This window comes from Oncorhynchus mykiss, chromosome 14 (assembly GCF_057628025.1).
Source record: "Oncorhynchus mykiss isolate SJ-2025 chromosome 14, ASM5762802v1, whole genome shotgun sequence".
NCBI classification, from domain to species: domain Eukaryota; kingdom Metazoa; phylum Chordata; class Actinopteri; order Salmoniformes; family Salmonidae; genus Oncorhynchus; species Oncorhynchus mykiss.
In genome coordinates, this window is record NC_143035.1 from 38190488 (window position 1) to 38206263 (window position 15776).

At 43.4% G+C, this 15776-nt stretch overlaps 1 protein-coding gene and 1 long non-coding RNA gene across 5 annotated transcripts in view; both read left to right on the forward strand.

The window, feature by feature from the left end:
* The window catches only part of LOC149978360 (uncharacterized), a 441331-nt gene that overhangs the window by 299660 nt on the left and 125895 nt on the right, over positions 1 to 15776 (forward strand). The gene's annotated exons all lie outside the window — the stretch shown is intronic.
* The window catches only part of LOC110489230 (uncharacterized), a 43923-nt gene that overhangs the window by 14404 nt on the left and 13743 nt on the right, over positions 1 to 15776 (forward strand). The window contains exons 2-4 of one of the 4 annotated variants that reach the window (XM_036943513.2): positions 1693 to 1991; positions 2225 to 2412; positions 2514 to 3674. In XM_036943513.2, the coding sequence (XP_036799408.1) occupies positions 3470 to 3674 (205 nt within the window). In that variant the 5' untranslated portion in view covers positions 1693 to 1991; positions 2225 to 2412; positions 2514 to 3469. Of the gene's footprint in view, positions 1 to 1692; positions 1992 to 2224; positions 2413 to 2513; positions 3675 to 10506; positions 10730 to 12024; positions 12157 to 15776 lie in introns of those variants that run through there. The other 3 variants (XM_036943514.2, XM_036943515.2, XM_021561868.3) reach the window with 3 other exon arrangements.

The following is a 15776-nucleotide window of genomic DNA, read 5'->3' on the forward strand; positions in this document are numbered from 1 at the left end:
TCAACAACAACACTGTTCTTTGTGTCTGTGTGACTAAGCTCTTGACTATCACGTTGAAGAGCACAACAAGGCGAACCCCCATCGCAATGGGGACAGACAAGTCTGAACAGGGATGGGACACACAGACACAGGTTTATCATGACAGACAGACAGACAGTCCCAGGGTGTTGTAATAAATTTGGTTGAGAAACCTGACCCTCCTTGTCTAATGTAATCCTTTATAGACTGAGACATGACCCTCCTTGTCTAATGTAATCCTTTATAGACTGAGACATGACCCTCCTTGTCTAATGTAATCCTTTATAGACTGAGACATGACCCTCCTTGTCTAATGTAATCCTTTATAGACTGAGACATGACCCACCTTGTCTAATGTAATCCTTTATAGACTGAGACATGACAGGTGACAGTTGTAACACTTGAGACTGGAGTATAGATAAAGCATATATTCATTAATCCACATTAACCTTGTCAGCTCCTGTGTGCAATACAACACACTATGTCTCCCGTCACCACCAGGTCCGAGGTAGAGATAAAGCTAAGCGTTGGCAGCTTTAGTCAGATTTAGTGAGATTTCCTGACATCCAACTCTTAATGTCCTGACCGTTCTTTCCCCTGTAGGACAACACTGGGGTTATCCTCATGTTCACAACTCTTAATAAGGCTTTTCCTGCTTCATTCTCCACCCCTCTAGCCTTGATACAGTATTGTGTGTGTGTGTGTGTGTGTGTGTGTGTGTGTGTGTGTGTGTGTGTGTGTGTGTGTGTGTGTGTGTGTGTGTGTGTGTGTGTGTGTGTGTGTGTGTGTGTGTGTGTGTGTGTGTGTGTGTGTGTGAACCCCTGGAGATCCTCAAGGAACCATTGCAAGTCAATTGTTCATATTTGCACTTTCGGTTGGTTGAGCGGTTCTTGGAGGAACCTTTAATTAATCACCATAGCAACGGGTTCCTGGAAGAACCCTGGAGTGGAGGCGTGGCTTGGCAGGGGCTTTAAGATAGATATATTTTTGGGTCACCCATTAGAGTAAATGTCTGTTCTGTTGTATTGTTGAAGACTGATAGTTTTGTAGCTTCAACGAGGCTAACGGAGCCATATTAGTTCCTCAAGAGTCTGTGTTATTCCCAAAGTTGGAATAGTTACCACTTTATAACCATATATAATTAACAATGTTAATATTATTAATATTATATTTAAGAATATGTAATATGCATAAATATGCATAAATATATATGTATATATATTTGCAGTCTTCAATATTAACATGATGAACGAGAATTACATTTACCCTAACGGGTGGACAAGAAACAACTATCTGAAAGCCTCAAATAAACTGTGCCCCTCCAATCTGATACACATTCAATCTACAATATATTATTGAAAAGGTTAAAAAACGAAACCCATCTCATCACAAAAAAGGTACCGGTTTGAATGTTTTCAGAGGGATTCCTCAAGGAACCTTTGTGAACTGGAAAGGTTCAGCTGGTGTGGCGAGACAAAAGGCCCCTCTACTTCTAGGAGTGCAGACCTCGGAGCACTGGATGGCCAAAGGCGTGGGCCGCACTTCTTTCTGCCCCCCCCTCGGGCAAGGCTCCATCCTCACTTCCTGCCATTCTACACATCAGTGAGTCAGAGAGGGTAGAAATGAATTCAGTTTACAGATGAATACTGATCTTCTTCTTCTCCTGTCTTTCAGGTGGTAGTGTTCCGGACCCCCGGGGGACACTGCAAGGGCTCGGAGACACAGTGCCAGCGGAGATCAGCCCCTCGAGACAACAGCAGCTTTACTCTACCCTGAATCCTACAGCACCATGTTTTACCATACACTCCTTCAATAGGGACTGGAGAGACAGATCACCCTGACTGACAGTTGAAATATCACCCAGACTGGATAAACAACCTATTTCCCTTAACATAGACATTGTAATCTCCCCCCGAAACAACCTAAATAAACCAACTGAACTCTGCTACCTGAGCCTCAGCTCTAACGCTAAGGTATGGATAGAATGATAATGTGTGGATAGAATGATAATGTACGGATAGAATGATAATGTGTAGATATAATGGTAATGTATGGATATAATGATAATGTGTGGATATAATGATAATGTGTGGATAGAATGATAATGTTTGGATATAATGATAATGTATGGATATAATGATAATGTGTGGATATTAAGAGAACATACTGTATATCTCTGCATCTAATCCAAACCAACATCCAACAGGACTAAAATGCGACCCTCTGCTCGACTCCCTGCTTGACTCCCTCCTCGTCGACTCCCTGCTCGACTCCCTGCTCGACTCCCTCCTCGTCGACTCCCTGCTCGACTCCCTGCTTGACTACCTCCTCGTCGAGTCCCTGCTCGACTCCCTCCTCGTCGACTCCCTGCTCGACTCCCTGCTCGACTCCCGAGTGATTAAAAGTCCAACTCCTTGGAACATATCAATTATTCTGTTTATAGAAGGTTTTCTGGGCTTAGTGTATATACTTTAATGTATGTGACTCTCACACAGGAAGCCATCTGGATGAGATAACGGCCAGCGGAGCTCGGCGATCCTGACTGCTCTTTAGCAGTGACCTTTCTAGAGTGAAATGCTGTTTCTCACTTCGTCCGAACCAAACAGCAGGAAGCTTTGAAACATTTCCACCACAGTCACCCCCCCGTCTCGTTGTTGAGTAATGGTCTTCCAAGATAAAGAGCTGCTCGCTTTCTCAACACGAAAAATTATCTGTCTAGTAGAGATTGCAATGCAGTCAACAGGCATGTTTTGGTGGCTGGACTGAGAAAGAAAAACAAAAGAAAGATTGAAAGAAAAAGGGGTGAGGAAGAGACGAGAAGCGTCTGGGTTTTTGGAGAAAGAAAAAGATTGAGAGAGAGAGGGAAGACAGACACAAACAGAAATAGGAATGTTTTATCAGGCTTTCTTCTTTAGCTGGAGTTTTGCAGTCGGGCACATCGTTATTGTGAAAGCGTCTTGGCTGTGGTCCATGGGAACTGATCCAGAGTGCTCTGTGTCTGTGGAACTCCCAGCCTGCTTTAGTCTCCCGGGAGGTCCCTGATACTGTTTCTGGTAAGTCCTGAGTAATACTGTGTAGTTACAGTGTGTCAGAACCAGAGGAACAGCACACTTCTTCCATCCTGTCAGCCTCCCTCCCTGCTAGCTACAAGGACTAAAGGAAACATTAAAGGAGGATTACTACAGAAAGAGAAATGTCAAGCGGTAGGAGAAGCAATATGGACAGCTAAGATTCTCCTTATCCCCACTGGTGATTCTCTTTTTCTCTCCAAACGTTCCCCAAACGCTCCCCAAACGGTGATCCTCAAACTGACATGCAGGGCTGCAGACAGTCTGGGTAGAAGAAGAGACAGAAACTGTGGAGCAAACCTGAGGAGAACAAGAGAGGCTCCAGAACTCCCCAGCAGTGCATCAAAGCTCCCCCAGATCGAGGCACCTTCCTGGGGGTAGAGATGGAGACGGAGAGGGGTCATATGTCTGTGAGGAGGGGGGTAAGCTGGAGCCCAGGAGGGGGGAGGAAGTCCCTCCAGGTGGGGCAGGGCAGGGATGTGGACACCGGCAACAGAGAGAGCAATGCATCTTGGGAGAAGCGGGACTACAGAGGAATCAAAGGACAGGTGACATCGACCTCCACCAATCAGCTGGCTCGGAAAACCAGTAAGTTTGATGTTTATTCTGTTTACATGGCTTGGGTTTCTAGTTAGTCTGTAGTTAGTCTGGCTTCTTTTTGGATAACTTATCTGCTACACTGCAACAGCAGGAGCGAATGTGGAACATAATGGAACTACAGCGACGTGAATCTGAGATGCAGTAGTTGACATCAAGGACAAAACAGTCAGTTTCAACGAACTGTTTTGAAGTGATGACAGAGGTAGGGGTATGTACAGAGGTAGGGGTATATACAGAGGTAGGGGTATATACAGAGGTAGGGGTATATACAGAGGTAGAGGTATATACAGAGGTATGGGGAGGCAGGGTAGCCTAGTGGTTAGAGCATTGGACTAGTAACCGAAAGGTTGAAAGATCAAATCCCCGATGTGACATGCTGTTCTGTCCCTGAACAAGGCAGTTAACCCACTGTTCCTAGGCCGTCATTAAAAATAAGATTTTTTTCTTCACTGACTTGCCTGGTTAAATAAAAAAATATATTTAGAGGTACACTACTGTTCAAAAGTTTGGGGTCACTTAGAAATGTCCTTGTTTTTGAAAGAAAAGCTATTATTTTAATCTATTAAAATAACATCAAATTGGTCAGAAATACAGTGTAGACATTGTTAATGTTGTAAATGACTATTGTAGCTGGAAACGGCTGATTCTTTATGGAATATCTACATAGGCGTACAGAGGCCCATTTATCAGCAACCATCACTCCTGTGTTCCAATGGCACGTTGTGTTAGCTAATCCAAGGTTATCATTTTAAAAGGATAATTGATCATTAGAAAACCCTTTTGCAATTATGTTAACACAGCTGAAAACTGTCGTGCTGATTAAAGAAGCAATAATATTGATCTCTTTAGACTAGTTGAGTATCTGGAGCATCAGCACTTGTGGGTTCGATTACAGGCTCAAAATGGCCAGAATCAAAGAACTTTCTTCTGAAACTCATCAGTCTATTCTTCTTCTGAGAAATTAAAGCTTTTCCATGTGAGAAATTGCCAAGAAACTGAAGATCTCGTACAACGCTGTGTACTACTCCCTTCACAGAACAGCGCAAACTGGTTCTAACCAGAATAGAAAGAGGAGTGGGAGGCCCCGGTGCACAACTGAGCATGAGGACAGGGTACATTAGAGTGTCTAGTTTGAGAAACAGACGCCTCACAAGTCCTCAACTGGCAGCTTCATTAAATATTAGGAATGGGAAAAAATTTCAGTCTCTCGATGTGCAAAACGGATAGAGACATACCACAAGCGACTTACAGCTGTAATCGCAGCAAAAGGTGGCGCTACAAAGTATTAACTTAAGGGGGCTGAATAATTTTGCCCAATTTTTCAGTTTTTGATTTGTTAAAAAAGTTTGAAATATCCAATAAATGTCGTTCCACTTCATGATTGTGTCCCACTTGTTGTTGATTCTTCACAAAAAAATACAGTTTTATGTCTTTATGTTTGAAGCCTGAAATGTGGCAAAAGGTCGCAAAGTTCAAGGGGGCGAATACTTTCGCAAGGCACTGTATCTGTTTCCCCACCGTAATAATGCAGACCAGGCTACCCTGACGCACACACACACACACACACACACACACACACACACACACACACACACACACACACACACACACACACACACTCACACACACACACACACACACACACACACACACACACACACACACACACGTGCACACAAAAATACAAACACATACACATGAACACATGCACGCACACACACAGAAACTAGACTACTCTGAGATGGAAAGGCAGTCCTGCAACCCAGCCTAAAGGGCAATCTCAAAAAGGCTCTATACCCAGGCCCAGTCCAGACCATAATGGACTGAGGGAAAAGTTGTTGGAAAGGACTTGATAATAAGTTCTGTCCAGATCATCATGCTGCTACAGAGAGAGGAAAGCAGAGTTGTCCAGACCATCATGCTGCTACAGAGAGAGGAAAGCAGAGTTGTCCAGACCATCATGCTGCTACAGAGAGAGGAAAGCAGAGTTGGAATCGTTCATTTATAACCGGAATGAAAGAGAGAGAAACGAAGGGAAACACTGTGATCTCATTACAGAGTAATGTGGAAAACCCCTCAGACAGAGTGTGTGTGTGTGTGTGTGTGTGTGTGTGTGTGTGTGTGTGTGTGTGTGTGTGTGTGTGTGTGCGTGTGTATGTGTGTGTGTGTGTGTGTGCGTGTGTATGTGTGTGCGTGTGTGTGTGTGTGCGTGTGTCTGTGTGTGTGTGTTTGTGTGCGTGTGTGTGTGTGTGTGCGTGTGTATGTGTGTGCGCGTGTGTGTGTGTGCGTGTGTGTGTGCGTGTGTTCTTACAGAACTGGGATATAGATGAGCCTACTATACTGAGGTGAAGCAGGGAGCTTGATATCGTCAGAACAGATGAACTAATTACAGACGTTGTTATAGAGAAACATAACAGGAAACGTTGACGTTATGACTCTGTAACAAACTATAGTTAGTAGATGCAGTCAATTCAATTAAAGTCTAACAATTCACCTGATTGGAGAGTAAACATAGCGTATAAAGTACAGGCAAACGACATCTAACTATCTGACCGTGTCTGGGCAGAGTTTTAACTCTGTGTTTAGTAGTAGTGTCTGAGTAGAGTTTTAACTCTGTGTTTAGTAGTAGTGTCTGGGCAGAGTTTTAACTCTGTGTTTAGTAGTAGTGTCTGAGTAGAGTTTTAACTCTGTGTTTAGTAGTAGTGTCTAGGCAGAGTTTTAACTCTGTGTTTAGTAGTAGTGTCTGAGTAGAGTTTTAACTCTGTGTTTAGTAGTAGTGTCTAGGCAGAGTTTTAACTCTGTGTTTAGTAGTAGTGTCTGAGCAGAGTTTTAACTCTGTGTTTAGTAGTAGTGTCTAGGCAGAGTTTTAACTCTGTGTTTGGAGAGAGGTTAAGTCCTATTCATCTATGTCCAACCCTAGGGGCAGCACACTTCCATGGAAAATATAAATTGTTGTTCAATATTTTGTTCATCAATGATTGTGTTTCTATCTCTTGCCTTGGTATAGAGTCTTAGATTAAATGGACCATGTCGTTGAGCCCCTATCACATGAAGTTGAGCTCCTATCACATGATGTTGAGCTCCTATCACATGACGTTGAGCTCCTATCACATGACGTTGAGACCCTATCACATGACGTTGAGATCCTATCACATGACGTTGAGCTCCTATCACATGACGTTGAGCTCCTATCACATGACGTTGAGCTCCTATCACATGACGTTGAGCTCCTATCACATGACGTTGAGCTCCTATCACATGACGTTGAGCTCCTATCACATGACGTTGAGCTCCTATCGCATGACGTTGAACTCCTATCACATGTCGTTGAGCTCCTATCACATGACGTTGAGCTCCTATCACATGACGTTGAGCTCCTATCACATGACGTTGAGCTCCTATCACATGACGTTGAGCTCCTATCACATGACGTTGAGCTCCTATCACATGACGTTGAGCTCCTATCACATGACGTTGAACTCCTATCACATGTTGTTGAGCTCCTATCACATGACGTTGAGCTCCCATCACATGACGTTGAGCTCCTATCACATGACGTTGAGATTCTATCACATGACGTTGAGATCCTATCACATGACGTTGAACTCCTATCATATGACGTTGAGATCCTATCACATGACGTTGAGATCCTATCACATGACGTTGAGCTCCTATCACATGACGTTGAGATCCAATCACATGACGTTGAGCTCCTATCACATGACGTTGAGCTCCTATCACATGACGTTGAGATCCTATCACATGACGTTGAGCTCCTATCGCATGTCGTTGAGCTCCTATCACATGACGTTGAGATCCTATCACATGACGTTGAGCTCCTATCACATGACGTTGAGATCCTATCACACAGCAATGCTGTATATACTTGCAAATATATTAAATCGGCTACAGGTTTATTTACTTTCAAGCATGTTTTGCTGTTAAACGAGCATAAAATGCGTTTTGTATTGGGAATTAAACCAGACATGTTCTGTAATGTGATTGTGATTTAGTCCTACATAACAATAGTAATAGTAACAGTACGTTATGATTTTATTAGCGTGCCGTTCTTATGATTCCTGTGCATCAAACGCCTCCACTTCCCTCATTAGAACAGCAGCTGTTCATTCTCCTGGTCTGACATTTGCTTTAAATTCAAAATGTATAAATAACAACCTCTGTGAGAAAACTGGCACACACAATGTTTAAAGTATTTCTTTGTACGAGCGCACCTTCGACAAATGAGATCCCAAGAAGAAAGGCAGAGATTGGCTTTGGCAATGTAAACATATGTTTCCCAATTCCAAGGAAGCCCTTTTGAATTGAGAGAGTGAAAGACTCAGGTCAGACCAGAGTGAGAGGGAAGTTACGACAGTGGGAGGGAGCCTCATTGCCAAGGGCCAAGTTGTGTCTCTGTTGGAGGAAAGCAAAGGAAGTTCATGTCCCTCCCTGCAGGTTGAAGCCCAGAGAGAAGGACTCTGGAGTTCACGGAGGGAAGACAGAGAGGGACCACCTGGAGAGGACAGACAGAGAGGGACCACCTGGAGAGGAGAGACAGAGAGATACCACATGGAGAGGCCAGAAAGAGAGCGAACGCCTGGAGAGGACAGACAGAGAGGGAACATCTGAAGAGGCAAGACAGAGAGGGAACGCATGGAGAGGCCAGACAGAGAGGGAACGCCTGGAGAGGCCAGACAGAGAGGGAACGCCTGGAGAGGCCAGACAGAGAGGGAACGCATGGAGAGGGCCGACAGAGAGGGAACGCCTGGAGAGGGCTGACAGAGAGGGACCACCTGGAGAGGGCTAACAGAGAGATACCGCCTGGAGAGGCCAGACAGAGAGGGAACGCCTGGAGAGGCCAGACAGAGAGGGAACGCCTGGAGAGGCCAGACAGAGAGGGACCGCCTGGAGAGGGCTGACAGAGAGATACCGCCTGGAGAGGCCAGACAGAGAGGGACTGCCTGGAGAGGGCTGACAGACAGGGAGGCAGACAGGGAGGTAGGCAGGAAGAGGTCTGAGTCACCTAGCCCCGACAAGAGAGAGAGAGAGAGCGGGCATGTGGACAGGAAGACACTCCCTTCTCTCTCTCCACAGAGTAAAGAAGGTCAGGTGCCTAACCTAACTTTCCTAAAGGGCCTAGAGGATCTTCCTATGGTCCAACCCACCAGCTGTACACATGGTCTTTAACCTCTGGCACCTGGTCTAACTCAACATGGTCTCTACCCTCCTCTGGTACCTGGTCTAACTCAACATGGTCTCTACCATCTAGTTCCTGGTCTAACTCAACATGGTCTCTACCCTCCTCTGGTTCCTGGTTTAACTCAACATGGTCTTTACCCTCCTCTGGTACCTGGTCTAACTCAACATTGTCTCTACCATCTAGTTCCTGGTCTAACTAAACATGGTCTCTACCCTCCTCTGGTACCTGGTCTAACTCAACATGGTCTCTACCATCTAGTTCCTGGTCTAACTCAACATGGTCTCTACCCTCCTCTGGTACCTGGTCTAACTCAACATGGTCTCTACCATCTAGTTCCTGGTCTAACTCAACATGGGCTCTACCCTCCTCTGGTACCTGGTCTAACTCAACATGGTCTCTACCATCTAGTTCCTGGTCTAACTCAACATGGTCTCTACCCTCCTCTAGTTCCTGGTCTAACTCAACATGGTCTCTACCCTCCTCTGGTTCCTGGTCTAACTCAACATGGTCTCTACCCTCCTCTGGTTCCTGGTCTAACTCAACATGGTCTTTACCCTCCTCTGGTACCTGGTCTAACTCAACATGGTCTCTACCATCTAGTAAATGGTCTAACTCAACATGGTCTCTACCCTCCTCTGGTACCTGGTCTAACTCAACATGGTCTCTACCATCTAGTTCCTGGTCTAACTCAACATGGTCTCTACCCTCCTCTGGTACCTGGTCTAACTCAACATGGTCTCTACCATCTAGTTCCTGGTCTAACTCAACATGGTCTCTACCCTCCTCTGGTACCTGGTCTAACTCAACATGGTCTCTACCCTCCTCTGGTTCCTGGTCTAACTCAACATGGTCTCTACCCTCCTCTGGTACCTGGTCTAACTCAACATGGTCTCTACCCTCCTCTGGTTCCTGGTCTAACTCAACATGGTCTCTACCCTCCTCTGGTTCCTGGTCTAACTCAACATGGTCTCTACCCTCCTCTGGTTCCTGGTCTAACTCAACATGGTCTCTACCCTCCTCTGGTTCCTGGTCTAACTCAACATGGTCTCTACCCTCCTCTGGTTCCTGGTCTAACTCAACATGGGCTCTACCCTCCTCTGGTACCTGGTCTAACTCAACATGGTCTCTACCCTCCTCTGGGGGTCAGTTTTAAGAACAAATTCTTATTTACAATGAAGGCCTAGGAACAGTGGGTTAACTGCCTTGTTCAGGGGCAGAACGACAGTTTTTTTTACCTTGTCAGCTCAGGGATTCGATCCAGAAACCTTTCGGTTATTAGTCCAACGCTCTAACCACTAGGCTAGGCTAAAGTTTGGCAGATGGTATCATCACCCATATGATCTCTACACCTTCCTGGTGATCAAGGGGATTTATGTGTTTATCTTTCTGGTTTCACTCGTATTCTGAGTGTCATATTGATTCAATCTGAAATACAGTCTACGTTTGGAAATGTAAAATCATCTACTATCATCTCTATGATGGCACTATTCAACCTCTGGAACTGCTCTGTCTGCGCCACAGTCAATGTGAAGTCAGTTTGTGTGTGTGTGTGTGTGTGTGTGTGTGTGTGTGTGTGTGTGTGTGTGTGTGTGTGTGTGTGTGTGTGTGTGTGTGTGTGTGTGTGTGTGTGTGTGTGTGTGCGCGCTGGACTGGACTGGATGGAGGCGAGTTGAGCCTGTGCTGTGCGCGCTGTTGGGACCAGCAGCTTTTGCAACGAAAACGAAATCCGATCCTCTGTCGAGCAGAGCAGCAGAAAGGGGGGTGTGGAGGAAGCAGATACAGTTCAATTGGAAAAGCTTGTGGAACGGTAACTAAAGAGCGGAGGTCTCTGACTTTTAAAAAGGTAAGGAAAGACTGAAAAGGGAGTGGTAAAAGTTACTTCGTAACTTCCTCGTGAGAGCAGAAAACGTATCGGTAAATGTATTTCCACTCTAAACTCTGACGTTTTCCGTTGGTTTTTAAAGCTAGAGAGAAGTTGAATCGTTTTGTAACTTAGAATGTGCCTTTTCTTTATTTATCCAGGTATGTGCGGTGAAATAACGTTTATGGATGTTTTATGGACTTTCCATAGTGTAACTTTTTCTCTCGTAAATGGGATTGAATTCACACTTGATGAATGTTCCACCATGTGATGCGGTAATTTAATGTAGTGGAAAATTGAATCCACGCTACTTCATGGCCATATGACATCTGTGATTTCTGTCCGAAGTTTAGTCTACAAAAAAAAAAACGGTGAGAAAACGGTTGACTCATCATAGTTCTGCTTTGCACTCGTCACTTTTTGGCATTTTTATTTTACCTTCATTTAACTAGGTAAGTCAGTTAAGAACAAGTTCTTATTTACAATGACGGCCTAGGAACAGTGTGTTAACTGCCTTGTTCAGGGGTAGAATGACAGATTTGTACCTTGTCAGCTCGGGGATTTGATCTAACAACATTTCAGTTACTAGTCCAAAGCTCTAACCACTAGGCTACCCTGCCTCCCCTTTTGGGTTAATATATTTACCAAATAACGGTCATTAAATGCCTAAATCATGACCATTTATTCAATTGTACTGCGCACATATAACTCAGTGTGTCCTACCATTGCACAAGGCAAACGTCAGGAGAAAATAACTATTTTGGTCGTCAATATTTCATTATCATATCAGAATGCTCTTGATTGATGGTTTGTGTGTTTGCGCAACTATGCGTCACCTGATAGGTGTAATGAGTCCCAAATGGCACCCTATTCGCTACATAGTCCACTCACTCTCTCTCCCTCACCCTCTATCACTCTAACTCTCCTTCCCCCTCTCTCTATCTCTCTCTGCCCCCCCCCCCCCTTCCTGGTCTGGTCTGGTCGACTGGCTGTAAACTGTAGTTGGAGGGATCATCATGCTATTTAATGTAAGACCCACTCAGAGCCAGGAAGATCTGCCTTTAATATGAACACCCTGGGAAAGCTAAGTGTGTTCCAAATTGTGCCCTATTCCCTATATAGTCCACTACTTTTCCATAAGGTTCTGGTCAAAAGTAGTGGACTACAGGTAGGGGATAGGGTGCCATGTGGAATGCGGCCCCCAAGTCAGAGTTTGGAGCCAGCTGGTTGGCTGCTTTAGTTGTTGTTGTGATTGGCTAGGACACCGTGGTTCCCATCAGTCGATGTACAGTAGCTGTCTGGATGGTCGTGGTGTGGAGAGAGGTTGATGGTTTGCCTGTCTGGATGGCCGTGATGTGGAGAGGTTGAAGGTAACCTGTCTGGATGGCCGTGATGTGGAGAGGTTGAAGGTAACCTGTCTGGATGGTCGTGATGTGGAGAGAGGTTGAAGGTTTGCCTGTCTGGATGGTCGTGATGTGGAGAGGTTGAAGGTTTGCTGCGGTGTCAGCTTTGTCAGGGGTGTTGTTTTAATAGTGATGGTGTCTGGACAGAGGCAGAGCTGGATCTGATTTCCAGTGAATCACAGTCAGAAACACAGTTAGAGATCTCCACGGTGAAGACCTCACCTACTAAAACCAGGATCTCAGGAATGGAAAACAGAATAGTCATGGTATGCGTAACCCGGGAAGATTTACGTGAAATACAATAGTCAGTGAGGATTGTTTGTGATTGTCTGTCGTAGTGATTGATCAGAATAACACACACACAATATACATTTCCTCCCATTCCAGGGAATGAAAAGCCTCGAGGAGGGATATTTTAGAGAAGTATCCTCAGTGCAAAGGCATTTCAAACATTCCTCCAGGATACTGGTGATGGAGAGGTAAATAGACCTGTGGCTGAAAGTATGGAACGGTAGGAAACATAGACCTGTTGATGAAACGGTAGGGAACATAGAGCTGTGGATGAAACGGTAGGGAACATAGACCTGTGGCTGCAACGGTATGGAACATAGACCTGTGGATTAAATGGAGAGGTACATAGAGCTGTGGATGAAATGGAGAGGTACATATACCTGTGGATGAAATGGAGAGGTACATAGAGCTGTGGATGAAATGGAGAGGTACATATACCTGTGGATGAAATGGAGAGGTACATAGAGCTGTGGATGAAATGGAGAGGTACATAGAGCTATGGATGAAACGGAGAGGTACATAGACCTGTGGCTGAAACGGAGAGGTACATAGACCTGTGGATGAAATGGAGAGGTACATAGACCTGTGGCTGAAACGGTATGGAACATAGACCTGTGGATGAACTGGAGAGAGGTACATAAGAGCTGTGGATGAAATGGTTTACGATTAATAAAGGGTTGATCTACAGCCTTGAAGACATTATAAAGTCATGCCTGAGACTCAGAGACTGACTGAGGCAGTGATTTAGTCCCAAATAGAACCCTATTCCCTATCCTATTCCTTACCACAGTGCCCCATAGGGCTCTGGTCAACAGTAGTGCACTATGTCGGGAATAGGGTGCCATTTGGGAACGCTGAGAGGGAATGTTCTGGGCTGCTGAGGAATGCTTGGTGAGAGACCAGATGGTAGAGAGGGAAAAACTTTCTCCTGCTCTGAACGGAGCTCTTAAACTCGGATAATAAAACCAAGCCTCCATTTTCAACAGAAACACCGTTTTTTTTGTTGTTGTTGTTGTTGTTGTTTTTTTAAAAAATTAATCACATTGTCTAAATAATGATCCTCGGTGCCAAGTCATCATAGTTAACATATTATATTACTGAAAAAATAGTTGATTCGTCTGAAATGCTTTCCTCGTTGCTAAACCTGAACCTTAAATATCCAATGCAGCCGTTTTTATCTGAGTAAAAAATGAAGTACCTTAATGTGTTTGTTTTCAAAATAATTGGCAAAAAAGGAACAAAAAATAGCTTCTTAGCCAAATAGCAATTTTGCTGGGAGTGGTCTGAGTGGGGAGGGTAAAACTTCAAAATCTAGCTTTTGTTGGCCGAGATGTTTGAAACTCTTTCTTATTGGTCTATAAACTAATTTACAGCGTGGTGATGTCACCATGGAAAGCCCAACGCTTCATCCCATCAAAACAGGCTGACATTTCAGTCAGTTTTACACTAAAAGGACATGATCATAATTTTCACAATTTCACAGTATTATTCCATCCTCATAGTGTGGAAACACATTTAAAACACATGAAAATCACGTTTTTTTTGACTGCACTGGGATTGTAGCCCTTTCCTGAAATCAAATGACCTTGGGGCCTCATGGGTGAATGTTTATTTTTTTTAAATGTCAAATAGTTGTGTTTTTATGTCAAATAGTTGTGTTTTATTTCAGTCTTCTGTGACGTATATAAAGTGTAATATTGGGACGCAAACTCAAAATGTGATACATTTCAACTCTTTATCTGACATGGTACAGGTGTCTTCTTTTCTTAAGCCCATAACCATACTTTTGTTTCAAAGTAGATTTGTTTAAGACGACCCAGAAACACTCTGTGTGACCCTGATTTAGCCCACTGGAGTAAAAGGTTCAACCTAAGACCTGTAGTATTTGTTCAACTTTTGTCGAGCAGGATGTTCTCTTTTGTGAAAGTGTTTGTTTTAAACATTTGTCCACAGTCTAGTCAGAACTACGTCTTACCAGTGCCAGTCTGAACAGTGAAACACCTAACTAACTAACTAACTAACTAACTAACTAACTAACTAACTAACTAACTAACTAACTAACTAACTAACTAACTAACTAACTAACTAACTAACTAACTAACTACCACATTTGGTTGGAGGGATAACACAGTACAGCACCAGGTAATGATAACCATATGTAGCAGAAACAATTATGTGGCTTTTTAAATAGTACAGCTACACTGCATTTTTAAATAGTACAGTTACACTGCCTTTTTAAACAGTACAGCTACACTGCCTTTTTAAATAGTACAGCTACACTGCCTTTTTAAATAGTACAGTTACACTGCCTTTTTAAATAGTACAGCTACACTGCCTTTTTAAATAGTACAGCTACACTGCCTTTTTAAATAGTACAGCTACACTGCCTTTTTAAATAGTACAGCTACACTGCCTTTTTAAATAGTACAGCTACACTGCCTTTTTAAATAGTACAGCTACACTGCCTTTTTAAACAGTACAGCTACACTGCCTTTTTAAATAGTACAGCTACACTGCCTTTTTAAATAGTACAGCTACACTGCCTTTTTAAATAGTACAGCTACACTGCCTTTTTAAATAGTACAGCTACACTGCCTTTTTAAATAGTACAGCTACACTGTCTTTTTAAATAGTACAGCTACACTGTCTTTTTAAATAGTACAGATACACTGCCTTTTTAAATAGTACAGCTACACTGCCTTTTTAAATAGTACAGCTACACTGCCTTTTTAAATAGTACAGCTACACTGTCTTTTTAAATAGTACAGCTACACTGTCTTTTTAAATAGCACAGATACACTGCCTTTTTAAATAGTACAGCTACACTGTCTTTTTAAATAGTACAGCTACACTGTCTTTTTAAATAGTACAGCTACACTGTCTTTTTAAATAGTACAGCTACACTGCCTTTTTAAATAGTACAGCTACACTGCCTTTTTAAACAGTACAGCTACACTGTCTTTTTAAATAGTACAGCTACACTGCCTTTTTAAACAGTACAGCTACACTGCCTTTTTAAACAGTACAGCTACACTGTCTTTTTAAATAGTACAGCTACACTGCCTTTTTAAATAGTACAGCTACACTGCCTTTTTAAATAGTACAGCTACACTGCCTTTTTAAATAGTACAGCTACACTGCCTTTTTAAATAGTACAGCTACACTGCCTTTTTAAATAGTACAGCTACACTGTCTTTTTAAATAGTACAGCTACACTGCCTTTTTAAATAGCACAGATACACTGCCTTTTTAAATAGTACAGCTACACTGTCTTTTTAAATAGTACAGCTACACTGTCTTTTTAAATAGTACAGCTACACTGTCTTTTTAAATAG